The 23,948-nt window shown below is 40.6% G+C and overlaps 2 protein-coding genes and 1 pseudogene across 3 annotated transcripts; 1 reads left to right on the forward strand and 2 right to left on the reverse strand.

Moving 5' to 3' along the window:
- Positions 1 to 1,153: 1,153 nt before the first annotated feature.
- Positions 1,154 to 4,690, reverse strand: LOC310940609 (GRB2-related adapter protein-like; annotated as a pseudogene). The gene is made up of 4 exons: positions 4,613 to 4,690; positions 3,986 to 4,083; positions 3,751 to 3,870; positions 1,154 to 1,675 (listed from the first exon to the last, which is right to left on the reverse strand). The product of its transcript is annotated as a GRB2-related adapter protein-like (transcript).
- Positions 4,691 to 7,000: 2,310 nt separating this feature from the next.
- Positions 7,001 to 12,987, reverse strand: brat1 (BRCA1-associated ATM activator 1; the record flags this gene model as incomplete). Its single annotated transcript, XM_083905599.1, has 12 exons — positions 7,001 to 7,765; positions 8,698 to 8,954; positions 9,035 to 9,119; positions 9,202 to 9,275; positions 9,350 to 9,551; positions 10,378 to 10,481; positions 10,588 to 10,679; positions 10,797 to 10,919; positions 11,827 to 12,280; positions 12,371 to 12,518; positions 12,603 to 12,751; positions 12,861 to 12,987. The coding sequence occupies 12 exons, from the start codon at positions 12,985 to 12,987 to the stop codon at positions 7,001 to 7,003; spliced, it is 2,580 nt and encodes an 859-aa protein (XP_083761725.1).
- Positions 12,988 to 13,790: 803 nt separating this feature from the next.
- eif3ba (eukaryotic translation initiation factor 3, subunit Ba) lies at positions 13,791 to 23,730 on the forward strand. The gene is made up of 19 exons (XM_083906475.1): positions 13,791 to 13,996; positions 15,770 to 15,962; positions 16,058 to 16,177; positions 16,258 to 16,315; positions 16,400 to 16,528; positions 16,620 to 16,777; positions 16,865 to 16,996; positions 17,083 to 17,149; positions 18,146 to 18,192; positions 18,274 to 18,484; positions 18,578 to 18,650; positions 18,737 to 18,859; positions 18,958 to 19,036; positions 19,433 to 19,571; positions 19,676 to 19,801; positions 20,329 to 20,406; positions 22,467 to 22,575; positions 22,672 to 22,784; positions 23,387 to 23,730. The coding sequence occupies exons 1-18, from the start codon at positions 13,897 to 13,899 to the stop codon at positions 22,770 to 22,772; spliced, it is 2,043 nt and encodes a 680-aa protein (XP_083762601.1). The 5' UTR covers positions 13,791 to 13,896; the 3' UTR covers positions 22,773 to 22,784; positions 23,387 to 23,730.
- The last annotated feature ends 218 nt before the right edge of the window (positions 23,731 to 23,948 follow it).

Here is a 23,948-nt window from a genome sequence, read left to right on the forward strand (position 1 = left end):
CGTGTGCGATGAGTAGATTTAGTTCCTATTTGTCACATTTAAAATAGTCGTGTAGCCTTTATTCTGTTGTTAAATTTGATGTGCAACATCATTTATTATTTATTATTGTGTATTAATCACTGAGTGCTTATCTGCGTCTGTGCCAATTGGGGGGACCGTCGGACAAATAAGCCACTGTAGTGTGTTTATTTAAAGATTGTTTTTGTGCTAATCAACGCTAGGTGTATTTAAATTTAATAAAATGTAATTAAATTAAAATTAATTGTCCAGACATGCGATTACTTTATGCTTTAAATGTACTGTATAGTCCATCATTTCTACAGCTAAATTTGACCACTTCAGAGAAAGCAGACTATACAGTGTATGTATGTATGTGTCTGTGTATGTGTATGTATATATGTATGAATATATATATATGTGTATGTATATATGTATATATATATGTATGCATGCATGTATGTATGTATGTATATATATATATATATATATATATATATATATATATATATATATATATCTATCTATATATCTATCTATATGTATATATGTATATATATATATATATAGATATATATATATAGATATGTATATATATATATATGTATGTATATATACAATATTTAGTTGCATTGATGAAATTTAAGAACTACAAACAGAAAACTGTATTTCATTGCTGTTCATACCTAACCTCTTATAAAGTGGAAGAAAAGTCCTTCCATTGTTTGTGGCAAATTAATGAGATGAACCCACTTTGAAATAAATAAAGCACATGCACACATTACTGCAGCATGTAAGTGTTGGGAATGGTCTTTCAAACACAAGTCTTGTCAAGGCTTTTATAATATTGCATGCACCTCTGGTGCCATGGAACAACTTTATAAGCGACAAAGAAACATGGAAAATAAAGAGTTGGACGATGAATAAATGCGAAGTGACGCAGACGGCGCATCTGCCTGTGCTCATCTGATGAGAAAAAGCCCATGATCCCAAAACAACGGTATTTTAATGACCTGGAGATAAAAAGCACCAGACGATAAACCCATGTTTCCATCGATCGTGCCAACTGAAAAACAACAATGCAGCCTTTTCTTTACCCTACATAGAAGCACTTTAATATGAATAATAATGATGTCGTTTATTTTGCTTTATTGTTTCAGCGGCGCAGCAGCTGGACGTTTTCTCGGGTGGAAAGACGCCCCCCCGCTCGGCCCTCGACGGCGCCCCCTACAGAGCAGTCGAGTTGGTCAATGATGTCGCCGCGCAGGAAATGCAGGTGGGCGGTTTGCGGCGGGGGTGGAGGCGGCGTCACAGAGCGGTTTCTGAACAAAGACGGAGCGTGGCTGTGACATCACACAAACGGGTTTCTTTTTAACATAGAAAATCACTTTTTTTTTTTTTTTTTTTTTTTTTTACCCTTGTGGTGTGAGAGTAGAGACGTGGCGAGGGGAGCGGCGACTCCTGACTCCGAGGGCTGCTTTTGTAAGGGTTAGGGTAAGGGTTGCGACCGGCGGGAGCGGCCTGAGGCGGGTCTCTGAGACAGACGACCTTCTCCAAGGCGATGCTGCGAGTCCTGTAGAAGTCCACCAAGCGGTTGAGGGAGCCGAAGGACTTGTCCCACACGCCGTACTGACCGGCGCTCTCCAGGACGCGGAAATGTTCCACCCTGTCGCCGTAGCTGCGGGGAAAAGAGCAGAGGGGTTTAAAAGGCGTGCAAACCGCCGCTTTGTTCTGCAGCACGTGCTGTTTCCCGCAATTCACGCAAACGCATTCCTTCTGTCAGTGTGGAATGAAAAATGTGTAAAAAAAAACAACACATTAATGATGTGGAAAAACTCCCATCAATCACCCCTGAGCAGAAAATACCGGTGAAGAAATGCCGCGCGCGCCCGAAGTGTCGGTCGCATATCGCGGAACCCTGGTAAACGCGTGTGTCAGGGTCCTGTAGTACCCCCCTTTCGCCATCGGGTGGCAGTACTGTAAGTCTGGACGCAGGGAACAGGAACGCATTCCTACCAAAGAAGAAGGAGACGACGACGCTCCAGCTCCCTCAAACCATTTCTACGCGTTGTTTCTACAGCAAACTTTGACGTCGTTCAAAGTCTGCTTTTATTGTGGAATTTGCGACACAGTAAAAAATTGACGTAGTGTTGCTTTAATGCGTTGTATTTGTGTGGCTGTGTTCCATTTAGCTTCCTCATATCTGACGTTACTGGGAATCAGAATCGGATCGATGGTGATTACTAGTCACTTTTCTTATATTCTATATTCCAAATTCCAACTTCCTCCCAGTGGTGGAGCTGTGGTAAATTAAAAGGGTCCAAATCGACAGGAACGTGAATTATCTATAATTACATATTTCTATAAAGCCGTTCAATTGCTGAGTTTGAGTCAAAGCCACAAAATTCAACCTCGCGGCGCCGTCACAGGAAACATCAGAATCGTATTATATGATTCGTCTGCAGGGAACAGTGAAAGGTTTTTCACAATAAAAGCACTATTCTCAAACATGCCACACTCATTTTGTAAATTCACAATACACTAAATAAAGCTAATTAACATAACGGCGTAGTCATAATTCACAGTGATTAGATGGAGAGTGTACTGTAGCTCACAAACTTTCACCATGGTGTTTGACATGATGCCAACCATGCTCACAGACTTCCCTGAACACCAGCTCCCTCTGCTGGTGACTATTAGGATTACACTGTGTGGTTGTCTATGGAGTTAGATTTGTGTCAAATTAGTATTTTCAAACAACACTTTTAAGACTTTTTAAGACACTTTTGAGAGGAAAAAAATATCGATTTAAACATTAAAAAATTGTGTATTTTAACATATTTTGTTCTTTGCGCTCCCTGATTTATTATTTGCTCCCTCATTTGTTTTTTGCGCTCCCTCACTAGTTCTTTGCGCTCCCTCATTTGTTCTTTGCGCTCCCTCATTTGTTTTTTGCGCTCCCTCACTTGTTCTTTGCGCTCCCTCACTTGTTCTTTGCGCTCCCTCATTTGTTTTTTGCACTACATCATTTGTTCTTTGTGCTCCCTGATTTGTTCTTTGCGCTCCCTCACTTGTTCTTTGCGCTCCCTCATTTGTTTTTTGCGCTCCCTCACTTGTTCTTTGCGCTCCCTCACTTGTTCTTTGCGCTCCCTCATTTGTTCTTTGCGCTCCCTCACTTGTTCTTTGCGCTCCCTGATTTGTTCTTTGCGCTCCCTCACTTATTCTTTGCGCTCCCTCACTTGTTCTTTGCGCTCCCTGATTTGTTCTTTGCGCTCCCTGATTTGTTTTTTGCGCTCCATCATTTGTTCTTTGCGCTCCCTCACCCTCACTTGTTTTTTGCGCTCCCTGATTTGCTTTTTGCACTCCCTTATTTGCTTTTCGCACTCCCTCACTTGTTCTTTGCACTCCCTCATTTGTTCTTTGCGCCATAATTGACCCTCAATCATTAAACATTCACCATGTCACATTGCTGAGAGAAACATTACGTTTCCTTCTCTCTCACACACACACTCACACACTCACGCATTCACACCCTGGTGTTGCTGCTAAGGGTGTGATATTTTTAGTGGTTTTAGTAGAACATATTTAAATAGACTCTCCCGTCTTCTCACCTTGACACACACACTCACACACTCAGACACACGGTTGCTGCTGTAACTTTGCAAATGTGCATTTTGTGATTTCAGACAGTTAAGAGCCTGTGAACTGTGTGTGTGTGTGTTTGCATATTGTGGCGGTGGTGCGTTCACTGACCTGACGGAGAGAGAAAACTCTCCTGGAGCCGACTCACTCTGCCTCACCAGAAACACTCCGGTGTTCTGACAGCGGAGACGCTGCTCAGCCTCCAGTCGTGACACCTGACCTGCAAACCACCTACGTACACAAAAACTTATTTAGCAAGATTTTAAAAATTATCTTTTATCTAACTTTTTAAGGACCCATATTTCTCTTCATCATTACGTCATATTGGAAAAATACGTTTTTATACCCGTGAGGAAAGAGGGAAATGTAGCTTGCAGGAATGAAGCCTCGCTTCCCCTGGATCTCTGCGGTGAACCAGCAAGAGTCTTCGTCCATATCAGTAACCTATAACGACACACACACGCAGTTATTATAGAACATTGTCTTTAAACTGTCGTTTTCAGGACGTCCTAACGTCTACGTCCTGATACAACTTTTTTGTGTCTAATACCGATACCACAAACTTGATTTACTATCTAAAGATACCGATATCAGTCCGACTCGGTCGTTTTTAGCCCATTAACGTAACGTATGAAGCTGTTAACGAGTCATTTCAAAGACGTCATTCTATTCTGTTTATTTGTGAGAAATAAACAGCACAAACATGACTCGGCTAAAATGGTTTTGCTGGTTTTTATTTACATTTTTGGATTGTATTCTACAATTGAAATGGCAACAGTTTTCTTTTTTAATGCAACAAACTATCATTATTTTGTATATAGTGCAAACATTTGGGGCCAAAAGGGTTTTTTTGCGGCTCCAGATTAGTTTAATTTGGCTGGAGAGGGGCCATTAGCAAAAGCATTATACCTGTTAATGTCTAACCTCAGAAAGGGGGTTTTGCCTCATCAGGACCAGGTTTTTGCTCACGTACCTTGATGATGTCGCCTCTGTAGAAACTGATCTCGCCCGCGTCCGACGCCGCAAAAGAGAAAAGAGCTAAGGCCTCCATCCTGAGCAGAGTCGGCCGGGAAAAACAGTTTCACTTCATGAGTGAAGCGAGTGTGATTAGACGATGATATATAATCTGTGTGTGTGTGTGTGTGTGTGTGGTTACCGACATGCACCTCATTCGTTAATGAGGAGACGTCCCTCTGTTCCTCCATGTGACCGAGTTAAAGAGTGTGTGTGTGTGTGTGTTCTTGTACTTACAGCATACTGAGGACCAGTGATGGTTTTTAACCAACAAAGTGAGGTCATTTTTACAGAGTGAGGACATTTTGGCCGGTCCTCACTTTGTTTTCATTGAAATCACTTCCTTAGGTTGCTATAACATGCTATACTCAATTTGTCAAAAAAAAAAAAATTCAAATTTTGGACGACGATTATAGTATGACGTTTTTGTCAAATTTTGGACCAAATTTTTTTTTTTCAATTTTTTTTCAAATTTTGGACAACATAGTATAGTATGATATTTTTGTCAAATTTTGGACCAAATTTTATTTTTCCAAATTTTTTTCAAATTTTGGACAACATAGTATAGTATGACGTTTTTGTCAAATTTTGGACCAAAATTTATTTTTCCAAATTTTTTTCACATTTTGGACAACATAGTATAGTATGACGTTTTTGTCAAATTTTGGACCAAATTTTATTTTTCCAAATTTTTTTCAAATTTTGGACAACATAGTATAGTATGATATTTTTGTCAAATTTTGGACCAAATTTTTTTTTTCAATTTTTTTTTCAAATTTTGGACAACATAGTATAGTATGACGTTTTTGTCAAATTTTGGACCAAAAATTACAAAAAAATAATTAAAAAAACATCGAAAAAGTTTTCCAGCCCTTTTTGCTCTGGGGCTCCACCTGCAGACATTTTATGGTACTGAAACCAGTAGTTATTTAAAGATGTCATTCATGAAGTAGATATTTGTAATTGTGTTGATTTATAAAGTGGAAATGCTGGTCCTCACTTTGTCAGCAACCCAGTCCTCAGTATGCAGCAAGTACAAGAATGTGTGTGTGTGTGTGAACACATGGAGGAAGTGACTGTCCTCCATCTACGACACACTTTCCCATCAAGGGAAATCAACGAGTGGACGAGAAGGGAAAGAGAGACTGAAGAGACAGGGGAATAAATGATGTACGTGAGACTGACGGACTCTCCTGACCACTTAGAATAAACTAGAGCTGAAACACTTAATCCACGAATCGATTACTAAACGAATCGTCAACTGTTTTGATAATCGATTCATCGATTTGACCCTTTTTTTCTGCTCGTTTTAGCTTCTTAAATGTGAATATTTTCCTTGTTTCTTTGCTCCACATAACAAAGAAATCATTAAAACTGCATCATTTTTGGTTTGTGGACAAAAACAAGACATTGGAGAACATCGTCATTTATTATATTTTATTGGTTTGACAGACACTGATCAACATTTTTTAGCATTTTATGGACCAAACGATTAATCGTGAAAATAATCGATTATGAAAACAATCGTTAGTTGCAGCTCCAGAATAAACACCGCCTCTTTTGACTCTAAAAACACGCATGTAGAAAATATCTAAATAATATATCAAAAAATGTTATTTATAACCTACGGTTCAATAGTTTGGAAAAAAAAGTATCTTAAGAAAAAAATAAAAATTTGAGAAAATCTTTTATTTGAGAAATAAATGAAAAGTTTAAGAAAAAATAAATAAAATTTTGAGGAAAATTTTTTTTTGAGATTTTTTTTTAATGTTGAGAAAAAACACATTTTAAAAAAAATGTCCTTATTTATGAAGGAAAATCATTTTTTTTCAATGAATCTAACATTAAATAAATCATAAATACACTCTATGCATTTTTAATGTGGTTAAACGACTTTTCTAGCTGCAAACGTCAACATAGGTGTCTTGAGGCCCATTTCCAGTGTTCTAATGGTACATTGTGTTTGCTAATGGCGTTAGAAGGCTATTGGATGATTAGAAAACCCTTGTGCAATGATGTTAGCACAGCTGAAAACAGTTTTATTTGGAAGAAAAATCATAATTTCTAATCTTGTCAATGTCTTGACTGTATTTTCTATTCATTTTGCAACTCTTTTGATGAATAAAAGTGTGACTTTTAATGGAAAACGCAACAAAAAGTGTATAAAAAGTGTGTTTGTGAGCCCAAACTTTTGAACGGTAGTGTATATGGGGATTTAGGTTTAGACCTGAGGAAGAAATGATGTGATTTTGAATTACGTTATCCAGTTCAAGAACAAATTGTACAAAATCTGGGTCAACAAATCACTCCCTTTTACTACTAGCGTCTATAACTGTGTGTGTGTGTGTCAATAGCAGTCCACGATGACTTCTTGCCCCGGTTGTGTGTCCGTGCGAGTGTGTGCGGCCCTGGACATCACGATGTCCTGCAGCAGCGAGAGAGGAGAGTTGTGGACGTGGTCGCTGCTCCGACTCAGTATGTCCAGCCTCGCGTCCAAACCCAGAGACGTCAACGCGTCGCACACGGCGACGGACGCGCCGCGGCCTCCTCCTCGCGCTCTCGCGTCCCCGCGCTCGCCGGCCGCCGAATCGGCCTCTTCGTCGTCCTCGCCGCGCGTCTTCGAGCCAAGCGTTCTTCCGATCTCCTTCCCCCAGCCGCGGCCGGGCAGCTCGCAGGTCACCTTGGCGACCGCTGCAGTGCTAGGAGTCGCATTCACCGTTTCTCGGAGTGAAATCAGGAGTTGACAGGCCTTCAGGGCCACCGGCCTATCGCAGTCGACCAGACCGCTCAGCAGCGCCGCGACGACTCCCCGCTCGACCAGATCATTCAACGCGCCGGACAAATCCGCGCCGCCGCGTCTGTGCACGGCTTCGTCCAGCAGCAGCTCGGCGAGTTCCAACGAGTGAACTTTGACTTCCCAGTCCAGATCGGCGGATCCGAGCAAGAGGACGGCGCTCAGGGAGCTCATCAGCAGTGAGGAGGAGGAGGAGGGCGGAGATGTGTGTGAGGACCGTGAAGAAAACCAGGCGATGAAATATCGCACGACGGCCCTCCTGGCAAATCCCTCCGTGTCCTGGGAGAGAATCTCAAGCAGCTGGTTCACTACGTCTGTCTGGAGGGGAAAGAATGGGATGAAGAACATTTACGCTACGTTTACAAAAGTTTGGGCTCACTATACAATTCTTTTTTGTGTGTTTGCCATTAAAAGTCAGACTTTTATTCGTCAAAAGAGTTGCAAAATGAGTAGAAAATATAGTCAAGACATTGACAAGATTAGAAATAATGATGTTGTGTGCCGCTAGAATAGTCGTTTACCACATTAACAATGTATAGTGTATTTATGATTAATTGTTATATGCATTGGAAGAAAGTGATGTTCCTTCATTAATAAAGACCGAAATTTTTTTTTCTCAAAATGTATTTATTTTTCTCAAAATTATTTTTTTTTTCTCAAAATGTATTTATTTTTCTCAAAATGTATTTATTTTTCTCAAAATGTATTTATTTTTCTCAAAATTAATTTTTTTTTCTCAAAATTAATTTTTTTTTCTCAAAAATATTTTTTTTCCTCAAAATTTATTTATTTTTTCCTCAAAAATTTATTTTTTTCCCTCAAAAATTTATTTTTTTTCCCTCAAAAATTTTGATTTCTTTCTCAAAATGTGTTATATTCATTGAAGAAAAGTGGCTTTCCTTCATAAATAGGACCAAAATGATTTTTTTTTCTCAAAATGTATTTTTTTTTCAAAATTTTGATTTCTTTCTCAAAATGTGTTATATTCATAGGAAAAAATGAGGATCCTTCATAAATAAGGACCAACATTTTTTTTTCTTTCTCAAAATTTTAATTTCTTTCTCAAAATGTGTTACATTCATTGAAAAAAAAAGTGTCTTTCCTTCAAAAATAAGGACATTTCTAAGCGACTCCAAACTTTTGAACGCTAGTGCGAATCAAGTAAATGTCCTGCATTCATTCCATCTGAAATCATGAATGATTAAAAAAACGATTATAACCTCCATATTGGCCAGACGAAATCGTCCTACCTGCTCCTGAGTCAGCGATGCCCCCTGCTGCCAGCTCTGTGCCAGCGTCTGTCCCAGTGCTGCGATGGCGCTCGCTCTCACGTAGCTCTCTGGATCGCGCAGCGCCTCCCTGAGGAGCGTCAGACGGCAGCAGTCGTCCAGCAAAGCCTCGTGCGTGTCCCTCAGAACAGCTGCCGATTGTCCCAGAAACTCCACCGTCGAGTCCCTGACCTCCCAGCGCATGTCGCACACGCGTTTCCTCACAACGTCGGTGAGATCTGACAGAGGGAACACACCAGGGAGTGACGTCGTTAATGCGACAAACTAACCAGCAAATGAGGATTCTGGCGAACGTTACCTTGTCTGAGCTGCTCTTTAATAGACGAGAGGTCTTTGCACACAGTCAGCCACTTTACTAAGGCCTGGTAGGATTTGTGTATGACCTGAGAAAACAAGGACACAGTTTCTAACAAACGTCAAAAAAAACCCACAATATCTGGGAACTCGCGATACACACAAACTTACAGTAGGGTCAGAGTCGGGATTGCTCAGATATCGGATCAGAACTGTAAACACTTCAGTCAGCTCCTCTTTCACTCCTGAAACAATAACACTGATGTTATTAAGCGTCCATCATCGTGTCACATAATAATAATAACCCACTATGTCGTACCTGGGCTGCTGCTGAGACGCGTCACAGCCTCGAGAGCACATTTCTGAACTTTGCTGCTGCCAACGACGTTCCTGAAAACCTCGGTGTAGCCAGAGGAGGAGGACGAGGAGGAGGAGGAGGAGACGCAATCGCTGCAGATACTCAACAACGACGCAACCGCAGCGACGATTGAACGTGGAGGACAGGGGAGTACGTCGGGAGGCTGAGGAGGGATAAAGATAAGGGATTTAGATTTAGACGTGTCCTTATTTTTGAAGGAAAAGCACTTTTTTTCAATGAATATAACGCATTTTGAGAGGGAAAAAACATTTTGAGGAAGACATTTTTTTTGAAAATTTTAAATTTTGAGATTTTTTCTTTAATTTCCTTATTTTTGAAGGAAAAGCACTGTTTTTAAATGAATATAAAAGGGGAAAATATTTTTTCCCAAAGAAATGCAAATTTTGAGAAAGAAATTACAATTTTGAGGGAAAAAAAATTTAGAGAAAAAATTTACACATTTTGAGAAAAAATTTAAAAATTTAGAGAAAAAATTAAAATTTTGAGAGAAAAAATTAAAATTTTGAGAGAAAAAATTAAAATTTTGAGAGAAAAAATTAAAATTTTGAGAAAAAAATTACACTTTATTGTAAAAAATGGAAATGTGTTTTCCATTTTTTTTTGGACAATTTTAAATTTTGAGATTTTTTTGGAATGTCCTTATTTTTGAAGGAAAAGCACTTTTTTACAATTAATATATCATTAAATGAATCAGAAACACTCTATACGTGGTATATGACTATTCAAGCTGGTTTTTAATGGAATATATACATAGGTGTATAGCGGCTTGTGTTCTAATGGTTTCTTTGTGTTTGCTAATGGCGTTAGAAGGCTATTGGAGGATTAGTAGTGTATATTAACTGAGTGGTCAAAGGTGGTGGAGTAAATTGCTCATTCCTTCCTGGTGCAGCAGTGTAAAGGGTCCCCCCCGTATATGAAAAAATGAATTCACTTCCACTTTATCAGACTCTCTTTCTCATCGTTCTCACCATGAGTGCGACGTGTGCTGCGTTGGTCAGACAAACACAGACGATGGAGACGCAGGAGGTTTTGCTCTTCAGCTGCGCTGCCGTCAAACGCCGCTGCTCGTCGTCTGCGCGCACACAGAAAATAATAATAATAATAATAATAATTATCACACACTGTAGGTGCACAGCCAACTTTATTTCCAAGTTTTAATGTATGTGTGTGTGTGTTACCTGCAGTGTTTGAGCCCAGCAGAGCGTGACCGGTGATGATGTCGAGGGGCAGCAGCAGGATTGTCACAGCGCGGGCTGTGTGGACGGTGTCCCTGAAGGGACATGTGGGAAAAAAATGCTATTTTACAAACAGACTGGAAGTTTTGTCATGACGAGGCTGAACTTTTGTGTCTTTGTTTGTGTGTGTGTGTGTGTGAGCGGCTGCTTACTGGTGGCCTCTGTGGAGAAAAGCAGCCGCAGCATGAATGAGGTCAGAGGGTTTGTTCGTGTTCAGCATGGATGACAGGAGACGGCCCAGTCGTTGGTCTGGGACACATTCATCAGGGCTGAGTCTGTGGAAACACACAAAAACACAAACGCAGTACAAGAGTGAATCTTTTGATGTTGGTGTTGTGTGCTAATAATGCTCCATTTAAAAACTACACTATTGTTCATAAGTTTGGGCTCACCTATACAATTTTTGCTGTGTTTTCCATTAAAAGTCAGACTTTTATTCATCAAAAGAGTTGCAAAATGAATAGGAAATATAGTGAAGACATTGACAAGATTAGAAATAATGATTTATTGTACCATTAGAAAAAAGTGATTTTCCTTCAAAAATACAGACATTTTTCTAAAGGTTTAAAAAATCTCAAAATATTTTTTCTCATTTTTTTCCCTCAAATTTTTTTTTTCTTAAACTTTAAATTTATTTCTCAAAAAATATTTTTTTCTCAAACTTATAATTTATTTTTTCTCAAATTTTTATTTTTTTCTTAAGATAATTTTTTTTTCTTCTCAAAATTTTAATGTATTTCTAAAAATGTATTTAAAAAAAAATATATTTCTTAAAATTTTATTTTCTCTCAAATTTTTATTTTTTTCTTAAAACATTTTTTTTCCCTCAAATTATTTTTTCTTCTCAAAATGTATTTATTTTTTTCTAAATTTCTTTATTTATTCCACAAAATAAATGTGTTACATTCATTGAAAAAAAGTGCTTTTCCTTCATTTCTAAGTGAGCCCAAACTTTTGAACGGTTGTGTGTAACACAGCAAACATTTAACTAAAGCTTTACTTGAAGTTTGAATTTTTTTTTTACTAAATCAAAAAAATCAAATTGCAGTCACAATATACTTAAAAAACTCCATTAGATATTTTACTGAAATGGTTCAGCCCTACTGTATATATGTACATATATGGCAGTAAATGTGTTTTATTCTGTGTAATACTGATCGTTCTATGTATTTATTCGTCTACCTGTGTGCAGCCAGAACGACGTCCATCAGAGGCAGCGTGAGTTGACTGTGACCGGCCGTCACCAGCTCCTCCAGAGCGTCTGTGACGGACTGAAGCAGCTTGTCCCGGAGAAACGGACCGGCCTGGGCCAGGAGCGGAACCAGAACTTTGAGGACCTGCCGACTCCGACGGAGCCGAGAGTCGTCGTCGTCGTCTTTGGTACCCAGCGACTCCTTGAGATGCTCTGAGATCGCCGCGGCGACAGTGGCGTGATGTCGGCCGGTTTCCTCGGCACCGGCGTGCGTCGTCGTCAACGTCACCGTCACGTCGTCCTTGTGTTTCGTGTGCGCGCCGTTGCATCTCGAGGGAAACGCCGGCTGAAAGAAGAGCAGGACGTGGACCAGAAGCTGATTTGCAGCGGCGACGACAAACAGACTGGAGTCAGTTTGGAGCTGGAGCAGCGTTGAAATCAGATCTGCAGAATTGAACAGAAACAAGTCAAAAAACGACTTTAATGCAACCGTGTTTTTCACTCGCATGTCCCCCACAAAGAGCTTGCACTCGCCTGCTTCCACAAAGAAACGGAGCGCCTCCGGGTGCTGCAGCATCTTCCTCGAACCCTGGACCCAACCGATCCGAACGCAAGGATCCTCCCAAAGTCCTGCTCTGTGCCAGTGTTCGTGGTTAAAGGCCACGTCCAGAACGCGGCGCTCCTGCAGAGACACGGGACACACCGCCCGAGTCAGAACCTTTACTGAGAATTACAGTGACGGCACAAGGCGTCGGGATCTCTCTACCTGAAGCATCTTGAAGGCGTCTTCGGCCGCGGCTACCGAGCCGCAGACTTTGAGCGCGAAAGAGATGACGCCGGGGTCCGACGACGGTTTGTGAACCACGGCCGATATGAATTCAAGTAGACATGGGTGAGCCTCCAGCAGAGCTCCACCTTCACCAGGAGAGGGGAAAAGAAGGACACGATACAGGAGGGCACTTTAGAAAATCCCAGAATACTCCCAGTCACTTTCTTCATCTAGTTTTTTTTTTGCACGACTCACCAGATTCTATGAGTCCTGTGAACCAGTCCAGCAGTTTCTCCAGGCTGGTGTCGTCGGGCAGAGATGAACCCGAGTCCAGCAGCACCTCGCAGACCTTGGGTAGCAGCGATGCACACTCTCTGTCCATGTTTGTACTTCTTTTTCCTCTTCCCTCTTCAGGACCCTTTATCAGGCGTAAACACTGACCTTGTCGGGACCCGTACTCGTCATGTGGAGCAAAGCTGGATCCTTGTGAGGCAAGAGAAGGTAAGGTTAGGGTGAGGAAGTCAATTGTCCTGATAAGAATGACTGCAAATAAGCTTAGGGGCCCCATAAAGGCTTGGGGGTGACAATCATCATATGTATTTCTTACTCTTTTTCTTCAGCATTTTTGATCCAATATGGTCAAGAAAAATGTTTTAAAAGTATAAATATGTTTTCCACCACAACCTAACAAGTGTGTGAAGATTCCCATTCATGCACTTCATAGTCATAATGATCAGTAGTAGAGCCTGGGCTTAAGTTGACTAAGTTTCACCTCTCATTTCAGAGGCTTCTTCAGGTCAACGTAACAGCACATTAACAGGCTTCAATACAACAATAACAGCTGTTATATACAAAATAACAGTATAAAAAGAAATAAATATAAAGCCAGTTACCGGTTAATATCTTGCAAGTGACGAATTATTCCATACAAATGTTCTTCTGAGCGTCTCTATTTCCTCCGAACGTCCATCTCGCGGGGAAACAGTTCGGGCCGTACCACTTTACGACTTCCCGGCAGAGACCGCGGCCCCGACTGACGATCTGTACGCCGCGTTACCCGGAAGAGTTGCAAACACGGAGCGCATCCGTATGTTTTACAGCTCCACCTTTCCCACGCGAGCTAGTCGTCCGCTCCGAGCCGCTTCCGGTGACGCGTTTCCGTTGCATCGTCCATTTTCGCGTAGTCGCACATGGTGGTGCCACACCGGCCGAACGCCTCCAGCCCCCTCTGATTAGGGATTTTTTTTTTTGCTCCTTTGTGGCGAGAACTCCCGTCTCGTAGTCGCGTTAAATGCAAGACACGGTGGACATCATGGACGACGCCGAGTACGAAGAGGAGGAACCCTCCTTTAGTGACCCGGAGGACTTCGAGGATGACATCGAGGACGAGGGTGAGCTAGAGACAGGAAAGGCGCCGGCTTTTCGGCCTGGTGCTAACCACGGTGCTAACAGCTAGCTAAGAGCCGCTACAACAAGGGGGCCACTGACGCTAGCTTGATGCACTGTCATCACGGATTTAGAGTAAAAAAAAAGAGCACACACTTCTCCACTCCTTGAACATTTATTTAAATCGTACACATAAATATAATTATCCGACGTTCATTTGTGGTCCCCATGCCGACTAATTTCCGTCACCGTGGCCTTGTTTCAGTCGGTCTGTCATTAAAACCGAGCTGCAGAAACGTGTGTTTAACAGGAAATTGTGTTCGTACCTGAAATAAAACGGTTGGTACTCGACTGTGTGTGGTTTTAACGAAGCAGCTGGGTTTGTGAAGATAGTTTCCACACCCGGGGTGGAGGCAGTCTAAACAGATAAGGCGTGATAGGCTGCGTCAGACACAGCATATAATAATATCTCATCTGTCTATTCTGTTGTGTGTAACACGCCGTTTATTAGGCTTTTCTATGAGGCTCAGACAGGAAAATCATTCCTTCAGCTTGGTTGCAATTGTGATGAAGTAATGAGCAATTAAACATTCAGGCTGTAATAAAAGGATCTGTCCTCAATGTGATGTTCGTTAAGCCACTGCATTAACATTGTGGAGCAACGAGTTATGTCTCACCTCGAGCTGCAGATGATAATGACGTTTTCTTTCATTATTCATATATTATTTTGGTCCATGCAATTGTCTTCTTTTAATGCCAGCACCCTGGGGTTTTGTTCCTAAAGCCTAATTCATGAAGCTGTAAACACTGAAATTATATATTAATAATATTAAATAAGTGGTTCTTTAAACGTTTAAATCAAATTTGCTGCACCCAACATTGATGACAGATAAATGTCTAAAAGTCACAAACCTGTAAACCTGCATATATTATATGCTTTACTAATGGATTAATGAATGAATGTTATAATTGTATTGTACCGATATATGCAAACAATGTGTGTGGGCAAGATGAATGAATGAATGCACCAATTTATGTCAAAAATCTTCCTTTAAAGCACCCCAATCGACAGTTTTCAAACTGTAGATGCCTTTCTAAATCAATGTCAGCAAAATACAAACACTAAGCTCTTTTATTTATTACTGCACAGTTGCATTGAAATTTTATTTTAACCACGTTTTACAAACTAGCTAAACAAACGGCACTTTAATGCCATGTTAATGTTTTTGTTCCTAAAGCAAAGACCAGGAAATAGTGTCTGTAAACACTGAAATTATATATTAATAATAAATAAATAGTTCTTTAAACGGTTAAATCATATTTGCTGCACCCAACATTGATGACAGACAATTGCCTAAGAGTCGCACAATTAACAACCTGTAAACATGCAAGTTATAATTTTATTATACCTATATATGCAAACAATGTGTGTGGGCCAAATGAATGAATTCACCAATTTATATTACAATTCTACCTCAAAGCACACTAATTGACAGTTTTCAACCATTAAGCCCTTTTATTTATTACTGCACAGTTGCATTCAAATTGTATTTTAACCACGTTTTTACGAACTAGCTAAACAAACTGCACTTTAACGACAACACAGTGCATGCACCACACACACAGTCATATATAATAATGTATAGAGAGCAATAGTTTCACCTTCTGGAAAGTTAGACAATAATAATAGGATGACTGCTACCTTTCATAGAAATATAAAAAAAAGGGTCACGTCTGCTCCTCCTGATCTTTCCCATCTTTCCCCCTCTGCTCTGTAGAGTACCTGGAAGACATCCTGAGGGATAAGCCTCAGGAGGCCGACGGCATCGACTCGGTGGTGGTGGTGGACAACGTTCCTCAGGTGGGCCCAGAGCGTCTGGAGAAGCTCAAGAACGTCATACACAAGATTTTCTCCAAGTTTGGCAAAATCACCACCGAGTTCTACCCAGACGCCGATGGCCTGACCAAGGGGTGAGATCCTGTTGTCTCATCCGTGTGCTTGATTCATTTCTCCTGCTGCAGCAGATTTAAAAATAAAATTAAATATATACCCTTATCTCGTGTAGCTACATCTTCCTGGAGTACGCTGCTCCCACTCAGGCCCTCGAGGCCGTGAAGAATGCAGATGGATACAAACTGGACAAACAGCATACGTTCAGGGTCAACCTTTTTACCGACTTTGACAAGTAAGTGTCGGAAAAGACGACATACACCATATAGATGTACTCGAGTACATTTGGTCATTTTTTTATGCGTCTGTTTTCAGGTACATGAACATCAGCGACGAGTGGGAAACTCCAGAAAAGCAGCCTTTCAAAGATTTTGTGAGTGTTTGTCACAACGCACAGGATTATTGTTTGCCTTTTGGTGTAATCGCCTAAAACTCCTTTGTTTTTCTGTCTCTTTAGGGCAACATGCGCCACTGGATTGAGGACCCGGACTGTCGCGACCAGTACAGTGTGATCTACGAAGCTGGCGAGAGGACCGCTATTTTTGCCAACGACGCAAAGGAACCAATCACATCCGAAGAGAGAGCCGTGAGTAATCCGTCGCGCAGAATTCAACGGCGCTGGTTTGGTTTGGTCTGCTGATTATTAATCTAGTGTATTTGTTTCGTTATTATTTCAGCGTTGGACAGAGACGTACGTGCGCTGGTCTCCGAAAGGCACCTATCTGGCCACGTTCCACCAGCGTGGCATTGCATTGTGGGGCGGCGAGAAGTTCAAGCAGATTCAGAGGTTCAGCCACCAGGGCGTGTCCCTCATCGACTTCTCACCGTGTGAGAGGTAAGCGTCGCTTCCCGTTTACTAATCATTGAAAGGTGGATCATTAGCTGCAGCTTCATTTTTTGAACTTTATCCGTGGCTCCGCAGGTACGTGGTGACCTTCAGTCCGCTGATGGACACGAAGGAGGACCCTCAGGCCATCATCATCTGGGACATTCTGACCGGACAGAAGAAGAGAGGCTTCCACTGCGAGAGCTCTGCTCACTGGCCCATCTTTAAGTAGGTGCCATTTTTAAATCCACAATTTTTTTTACACTTTGTTTTCAGTCATGTTTTTAATCATCCGTCACGTTATTTGCTCTCAGGTGGAGCCACGATGGGAAGTTCTTTGCCAGGATGACCGTAGACACACTGAGCATCTATGAAACTCCAGTAAGCAGACGCACAAACGCGTGTACTCGTAGTTATATGCGATAGGGCTGTAACGATATGCGTATCGAAATCGCGATAGCCACGAACCTGTGTCGCGGCGTGAGAAAACAGAATCGTGAAACGCTCTTTCTAACTCCCAGTTATTTTTCCAGTCGGCCACATGATATGAGCTGTTAGTGCTACCAAACTTATTTTTATTAGGGGTGTCATATTATCGCGTTAATTGTGATTAATTAATGACAGTCATCATTAACGCGTTGTGTTTTTTAATCGCGTTAATCTCTTCTTCACTGATGTCCCCACCCCGGAGGGCAGCGTCAGACGCAGCGACAAAAGCGTCATAAAACCACGTCTAACTTTAACAAACACAGACATGCTGCATACTCGCAGAAAGGTCAGAAACTCAGCTAAATAGCTCGTATAAACCATTCTTATCTTCACCAAACACAGTTAAAACACAGATGGATCAAACCCGCAGGAGCAGAGAATTCACAGATTTTTATCGCTCTACGAACAAGATTCACGGATCCAGCCCCAAAATAAGAGCAAAACAACAACGGACTTTCAAGAAATACAAGCGGAAATGTTGTCTTACCGTTGCTGTCTATCAAAACAAGTTATTTCCACTGGAACAAAACCGCTTCTCATGAAGAACTACACTTCCCAGCATGCTTTGGGGACAAATCCCAGTCTGATTGATCATTTACTTTGTCTTTTTCAACAGTATTATTTTGTTAGAGAAAAGAGCTAAATCTTTGGTTATTTATGTTATGTTCAAATCTGTTCACAGTGTTCCAAAATAGTGTCATTAAATGTTACATTAAGTTGCTATATAAGTAAATAAAATGTTTTTTAAATTAAAAACAAATCGTAGAATGTATCAAATCGTGGGTCAAAAATCGTGACACGAATTGAATCGTGAGTTTGTGTATCGTTACAGCCCTAATATGCGATAATGTGAACATGAAATCAATGCCACGTTTCTGCTCCTTACAGTCTATGGGCCTGCTGGACAAGAAGAGTCTTAAGATTAATGGAATAAAGTAAGAGGCCTTATCGACGATCGTTGATACATGCGTTCAACAGCAGTGTGTGGATGTTCTGACATGAATCTGCTCCTACAGGGACTTCTCGTGGTCTCCCGGTGACAACATCATAGCGTTCTGGGTCCCCGAGGACAAAGACATCCCCGCCAGAGTCACTCTGATGCAGCTGCCCTCACGCCAGGAGATCCGCGTCCGCAACCTGTTCAACGTCGTCGACTGCAAACTGCACTGGCAGAGGAACGGAGATTACCTGTGTGTGAAAGTGGACAGGACTCCAAAAGGAACGCAGGTACGCCGACAATCAGCGAATTAGGAAAATCGAGCGAGGGGAGCTCCTTTAAAACAATTCTAAATCTATTTTATTGTCCTTTTTTTGTTTTAGGGTGTTGTTACCAACTTTGAAATCTTCCGCATGAGAGAGAAGCAGGTTCCTGTCGACGTGGTGGAGATGAAGGGTGAGGACACTTAAACGCTTTTAAAAAATGCTCATTTCCTGCGGGAGAACACAACGGTTAACGTCTTTTGTTCACTCTGCTTTCAGAGGGCATCATCGCTTTTGCGTGGGAGCCCAACGGCAGCAAGTTTGCCGTTCTCCACGGAGAGACGCCCAGAATCAGCGTCTCCTTCTATCACGTCAAGAACAACGGCAAGATCGATCTGCAAAGTAAGTCACATCCACGCAATTTAGATTTTCATACACGGAAAGTGAATATCATTTATAAAGTTTATTGATCAAACCCTTTTTTATCTTTCTTTCTCCAGAGATGTTTGATAAACAGCAGGCCAACAGCATTTTCTGGAGTCCTCAGGGACAGTTCCTGGTGCTGGCCGGACTCAGGAGGTCAGTCAGTCTCTCGCAATCAGTGTTTTCCATTAAAAAGTCACGCTTTTATTCATCAAAAGAGTTGCAAAATGAATAGGAAATATAGTCAAGACATTGATGAGAGTAAAATTAATGATTTTCAGCTGTGCTAACGCCATTAGCAAACACAATGTACCATTAGAACACTGTAAATGGGCCTCTATACCCCTATGTACATATTCCATTAAAAACCAGACATTTTCAGCTAGAATAGTCGTTCACAATGTATAGAGTGATTCATTTAATGTTATATTCATTGAAAAAAAAGTGTTTTTCCTCAAAAAATAAGGACATTTCTAAGCCCAAACTTTTAAACAGTAGTGTACATACGTGTGCACCCGTGTGTGTGTAAACGTCGTCTCTCTCCACGTGCAGTATGAACGGCGCTCTGGCCTTTGTGGACACGTCGGACTGCACCATGATGAACATAGCGGAGCACTACATGGCGTCCGACGTGGAGTGGGACCCGACCGGTCGCTACGTCGTCACCTCAGTCTCTTGGTGGAGCCACAAGGTTCGAGCCCCTCCCCTCCCATCTCACATATCCTATCATATCCTGAGCACTTCCGAGTCTTTTGATGTTTTTAAAACTCACACTTGACCTTCTCTCGTGTCCAGGTGGACAATGCGTACTGGCTGTGGACGTTCCAGGGCCGCCTCCTCCAGAAGAACAACAAGGATCGCTTCTGTCAGCTGCTGTGGAGGCCACGCCCTCCCACCCTGCTCAGCATCGATTCCATCAAGGTAAACGCCCGTGCCCTGTTTTTATTTTAACCTGTTATAATTGTGCCTGTTTGTTCATTTATTCGTCTGTGGGTTATTTTCTCCATTAATCAAGTATTTAAGAACAAACTAAACTAATATTGCTCACTTTTAATGATTGGAAGTCAGAGAATTTTCTTAAGAAGAAGCTGAAAAACCTTCCATGGGCACCTTTGTGTTTTCAGACGTACTCCAATCTGTTTTGCTTTACTTGAGCAATGTGGCTGTCGCCTCCAGTGAAAACAAATCACCTGTGTGCAGACTGAAAAACGCAGTAAACACAGACAACGATTGTGACTGTTGAATGACTTTAATGTGAAGTACACCAGCCAGTGATGACAAACTCAAACTTTTCTGACACCTCGTATGAGCGCTGCAATGCAGCTCGTGATTTTAACTCCGGTCTGAGGCTCACGGCGAACAACGACGTCCTGCTACTGTGTTTTTATGCCGCGCGCATTTCAGTCTTTTTTAATCGTTGTGGCGACTGTCCGTCCCGTCTCCTGCAGGTGATCAAGAAGGACCTGAAGAAGTACTCCAAGATCTTTGAGCAGAAGGATCGTCTGAGCCAGTCCAAGGCGTCAAAGGTTTGACCCGTTCCGTCCAAAATCGGACAATTCTTTTGAAAAACATTTTTTTGGTCCAAAACTTGACAAAAACGTCACACTATACTATGTCGTCCAAAATGTGGCCATTTTTTGAAAAAAAAAATTGGTCTAAAATTTGACAAAAACGACATACTATACTATGTCGTCCATAATCTGACAATTTTTTTGAAAAAAAATGTTTTGGTCCAAAACTTGACAAAAACGTCATACTATTCTATGTAGTATGTCATACTATACTATGTCGTCCAAAATGTGACAATTTAAAAAAAAAAAAAATTTGGTCCAAGATTTATTAAAAACGACATACTATACTATGTTGTCCATAATCTGACAATTTTTTTGAAAAACATTTTTTTGGTCCAAAACTTGACAAAAACGTCATACTATACTATGTAGTACGTCATACTATACTATTTCTCCAAAATGTGACAATTTTTAGGGAAAAAAATTTGGTCCAAAATTTGACAAAAACAACATACTATGCTATGTCGTCCATAATCTGACAATTTTTTTGAAAAACCTGTTTTTGGTCCAAAACTTGACAAAAATGTCACACTATACTATGTAGTACGTTATACTATACTATGTCGTCCAAAATGTGGCCATTTTTAAAAAAAAAAAATTGGTCTAAAATTTGACAAAAACGACATACTATACTATGTCGTCCATAATCTGACAATTTTTTTGGAAAAAAAATTTTTGGTCCAAAACTTGACAAAAACGTCATACTATTCTATGTAGTATGTCATACTATACTATGTCGTCCAAAATGTGACAATTTAAAAAAAAAAAAATTTGGTCCAAAATTTATTAAAAACAACATACTATACTATGTCGTCCATAATCTGACAATTTTTTTGAAAAACATTTTTTTGGTCCAAAACTTGACAAAAACGTCATACTTTACTATGTAGTACGTCATACTATACTATTTCTCCAAAATGTGACAATTTTTAGGGAAAAAAATTTGGTCCAAAATTTGACAAAAACGTCATACTATTCTATGTAGTATGTCATACTATACTATGTCGTCCAAAATGTGACAATTTAAAAAAAAAAAAATTTGGTCCAAAATTTAAAAATATGACATACTATACTATGTCGTCCATAATCTGACAATTTTTTTGAAAAACATTTTTTTTGGTCCAAAACTTGACAAAAACGTCATACTATACTATGTAGTACGTCATACTATACTAGGTCGTCCAAAATGTGGCCATTTTTTGAAAAAAAAAATTGGTCTAAAATTTAAAAATATGACATACTATACTATGTCGTCCATAATCTGACAATTTTTTTGAAATACATTTTTTTGGTCCAAAACTTGACAAAAACGTCATACTATACTATGTAGTACGTCATACTATACTATTTCTCCAAAATGTGACAATTTTTAGGGAAAAAAATTTGGTCCAAAATTTGACAAAATCAACATACTATATACTATGTCGTCCATAATCTGACAATTTTTTTGAAAAACATGTTTTTGGTCCAAAACTTGACAATAATGTCACACTATACTATGTAGTATGTCATACTATACTAGGTCGTCCAAAATGTGGCCATTTTTTGAAAAAAAAAATTGGTCTAAAATTTGACAAAAACGACAAACTATACTATGTCGTCCATAATCTGACAATTTTTTTGAAAAAACTTTTTTGGTCCAAAACTTGACAAAAACGTCATACTATTCTATGTAGTATGTCATACTATACTATGTCGTCCAAAATGTGACAATTTAAAAAAAAAAAAAAATTTGGCCAAAATTTATTAAAAACGACATACTATACTATGTCGTCCATAATCTGACAATTTTTTTGAAAAACATTTTTTTGGTTCAAAACTTGACAAAAACGTCATACTATACTATGTAGTACGTCATAGTATACTATTCCTCCAAAATGTGACAATTTTTAGGGAATAAAAATTTGGTCCAAAATTTGACAAAAACAACATACTATACTATGTCGTCCAAAATGTCTGGAATGAAATCATCCCAAAAAAAACATCGTAAAACAATGCTTTTGTTTTGTGAGTAGGAGCTGGTGGACAAGCGCAGGGCCATGATGGAGGAGTATCGTAGCTACAGGGAGAAAGCGATGCAGACCTATCAGGAACAGAAGAGCCTCCGCCTGGAGCTCAGAGGAGGTGAGATGACCCTGCTTCCCTTCGCTTTCCACAGAAGTCTCCACTTTGAAGTTTGAAAAAACCCTGACTGTGTGTTTGTGTGTGTGTGTTTTACAGGAGTGGACACGGATGAGCTGGACAGCAACGTGGATGACTGGGAAGAGGAGACCATTGAGTTTTTTATCAACGAAGAAATCATTCCTCTTGGAGATCTGTAGTTCCCAACGCAGGTAACTTGTCCATGTCGGTTGTTGGGCATGACTCGGGCTGCAGCTATCGGATGTTTTTCTAATCGCGTATTCGACCAATTATTTTTTGATCATTGAGCACACAAAACACTAAATTATTATTTATTTTTTTGAATTTGATTAATGGTGGAAGAATCGGTAGAATACTCGATCACAAAAAGATTCAATAGCTGCAGCCCTAGTAAGCTATATTAGATCAGCTAACATCAATGTTTACGTTGGCGTGCGCTGGAAGCGCTAGCAACTAGATGCTATCGGCTCAGACGCTGAATCATTGAGGACGTCCTGTAGTTGAAATTGCCCCACATTTTGAACATTTTCTGCCTTTTACGGGCTGTTTCACTGTCCTCCATGGCGCCAGTGCGGTGTGCGTCTGCTAAAACGGTCCGTGTGGAACAATGATCCCTGCGCCGAACAGGCCGTGCGAGATAGGAATCGAACAAATACTCGAGGCAGAGGTTTTTGACTGAGCTCTACAGGGCTGCACTGTCTGAAATTTGATTTACAGATTTATTTCGCTTATCACCTGTATGTTCTCGTGTTCTCCATCACTGTTTGACTCATCGTGTCTCTCTCCGTCGCAGTCGTTCCGTGTTTTGTGTGGAGGGAGGAGAGAGAGGAGCTGCGTCATTGACTGGAGAAAGGACGACGACCACGGCGTGATTCTTGAGGTTTGCCACAAGCCTCGACTTTCAACATTAGCTCAATCATCAAAGCGCGCCTTGCTGACGGACTGGAGAGGATACTTTGTAGTGAATATTTTCTCTTTGTCTCTCACCATCACCATCGTCTGCCCCGGGTTTTTCATTTTTTCTTCTGTGGAACTTCATATCTAGTAAAACTGATTGATTTTTTTTTTCTATATATCAATTGGAAGTACTAACTCTAATCCTATATTGGACTTCTCCTGCATAAAGGTGTTTTTTTTCTCAACTAGCCTCACCATGCTAGTGTGTTACCACAGTGCAGCACAGAGTGCCATACCAGCAGGGGGCGGAGGTGTTGTGATGAAACGAGGAGCCTTGTTTAATAACGTGTTGATGTGGCGCTATAGTGGCCTCTATCCTCCTCCTTTCAGATTAGGCTTTCACAGAGGGAGGGGTTGTGCAGTGGGAATAACTTTAAATAAACATCCAAACTCTGTAA

Source organism: Microchirus variegatus (genome assembly GCF_963457635.1).
Source record: "Microchirus variegatus genome assembly, chromosome: 19".
Lineage (NCBI taxonomy): Eukaryota > Metazoa > Chordata > Actinopteri > Pleuronectiformes > Soleidae > Microchirus > Microchirus variegatus.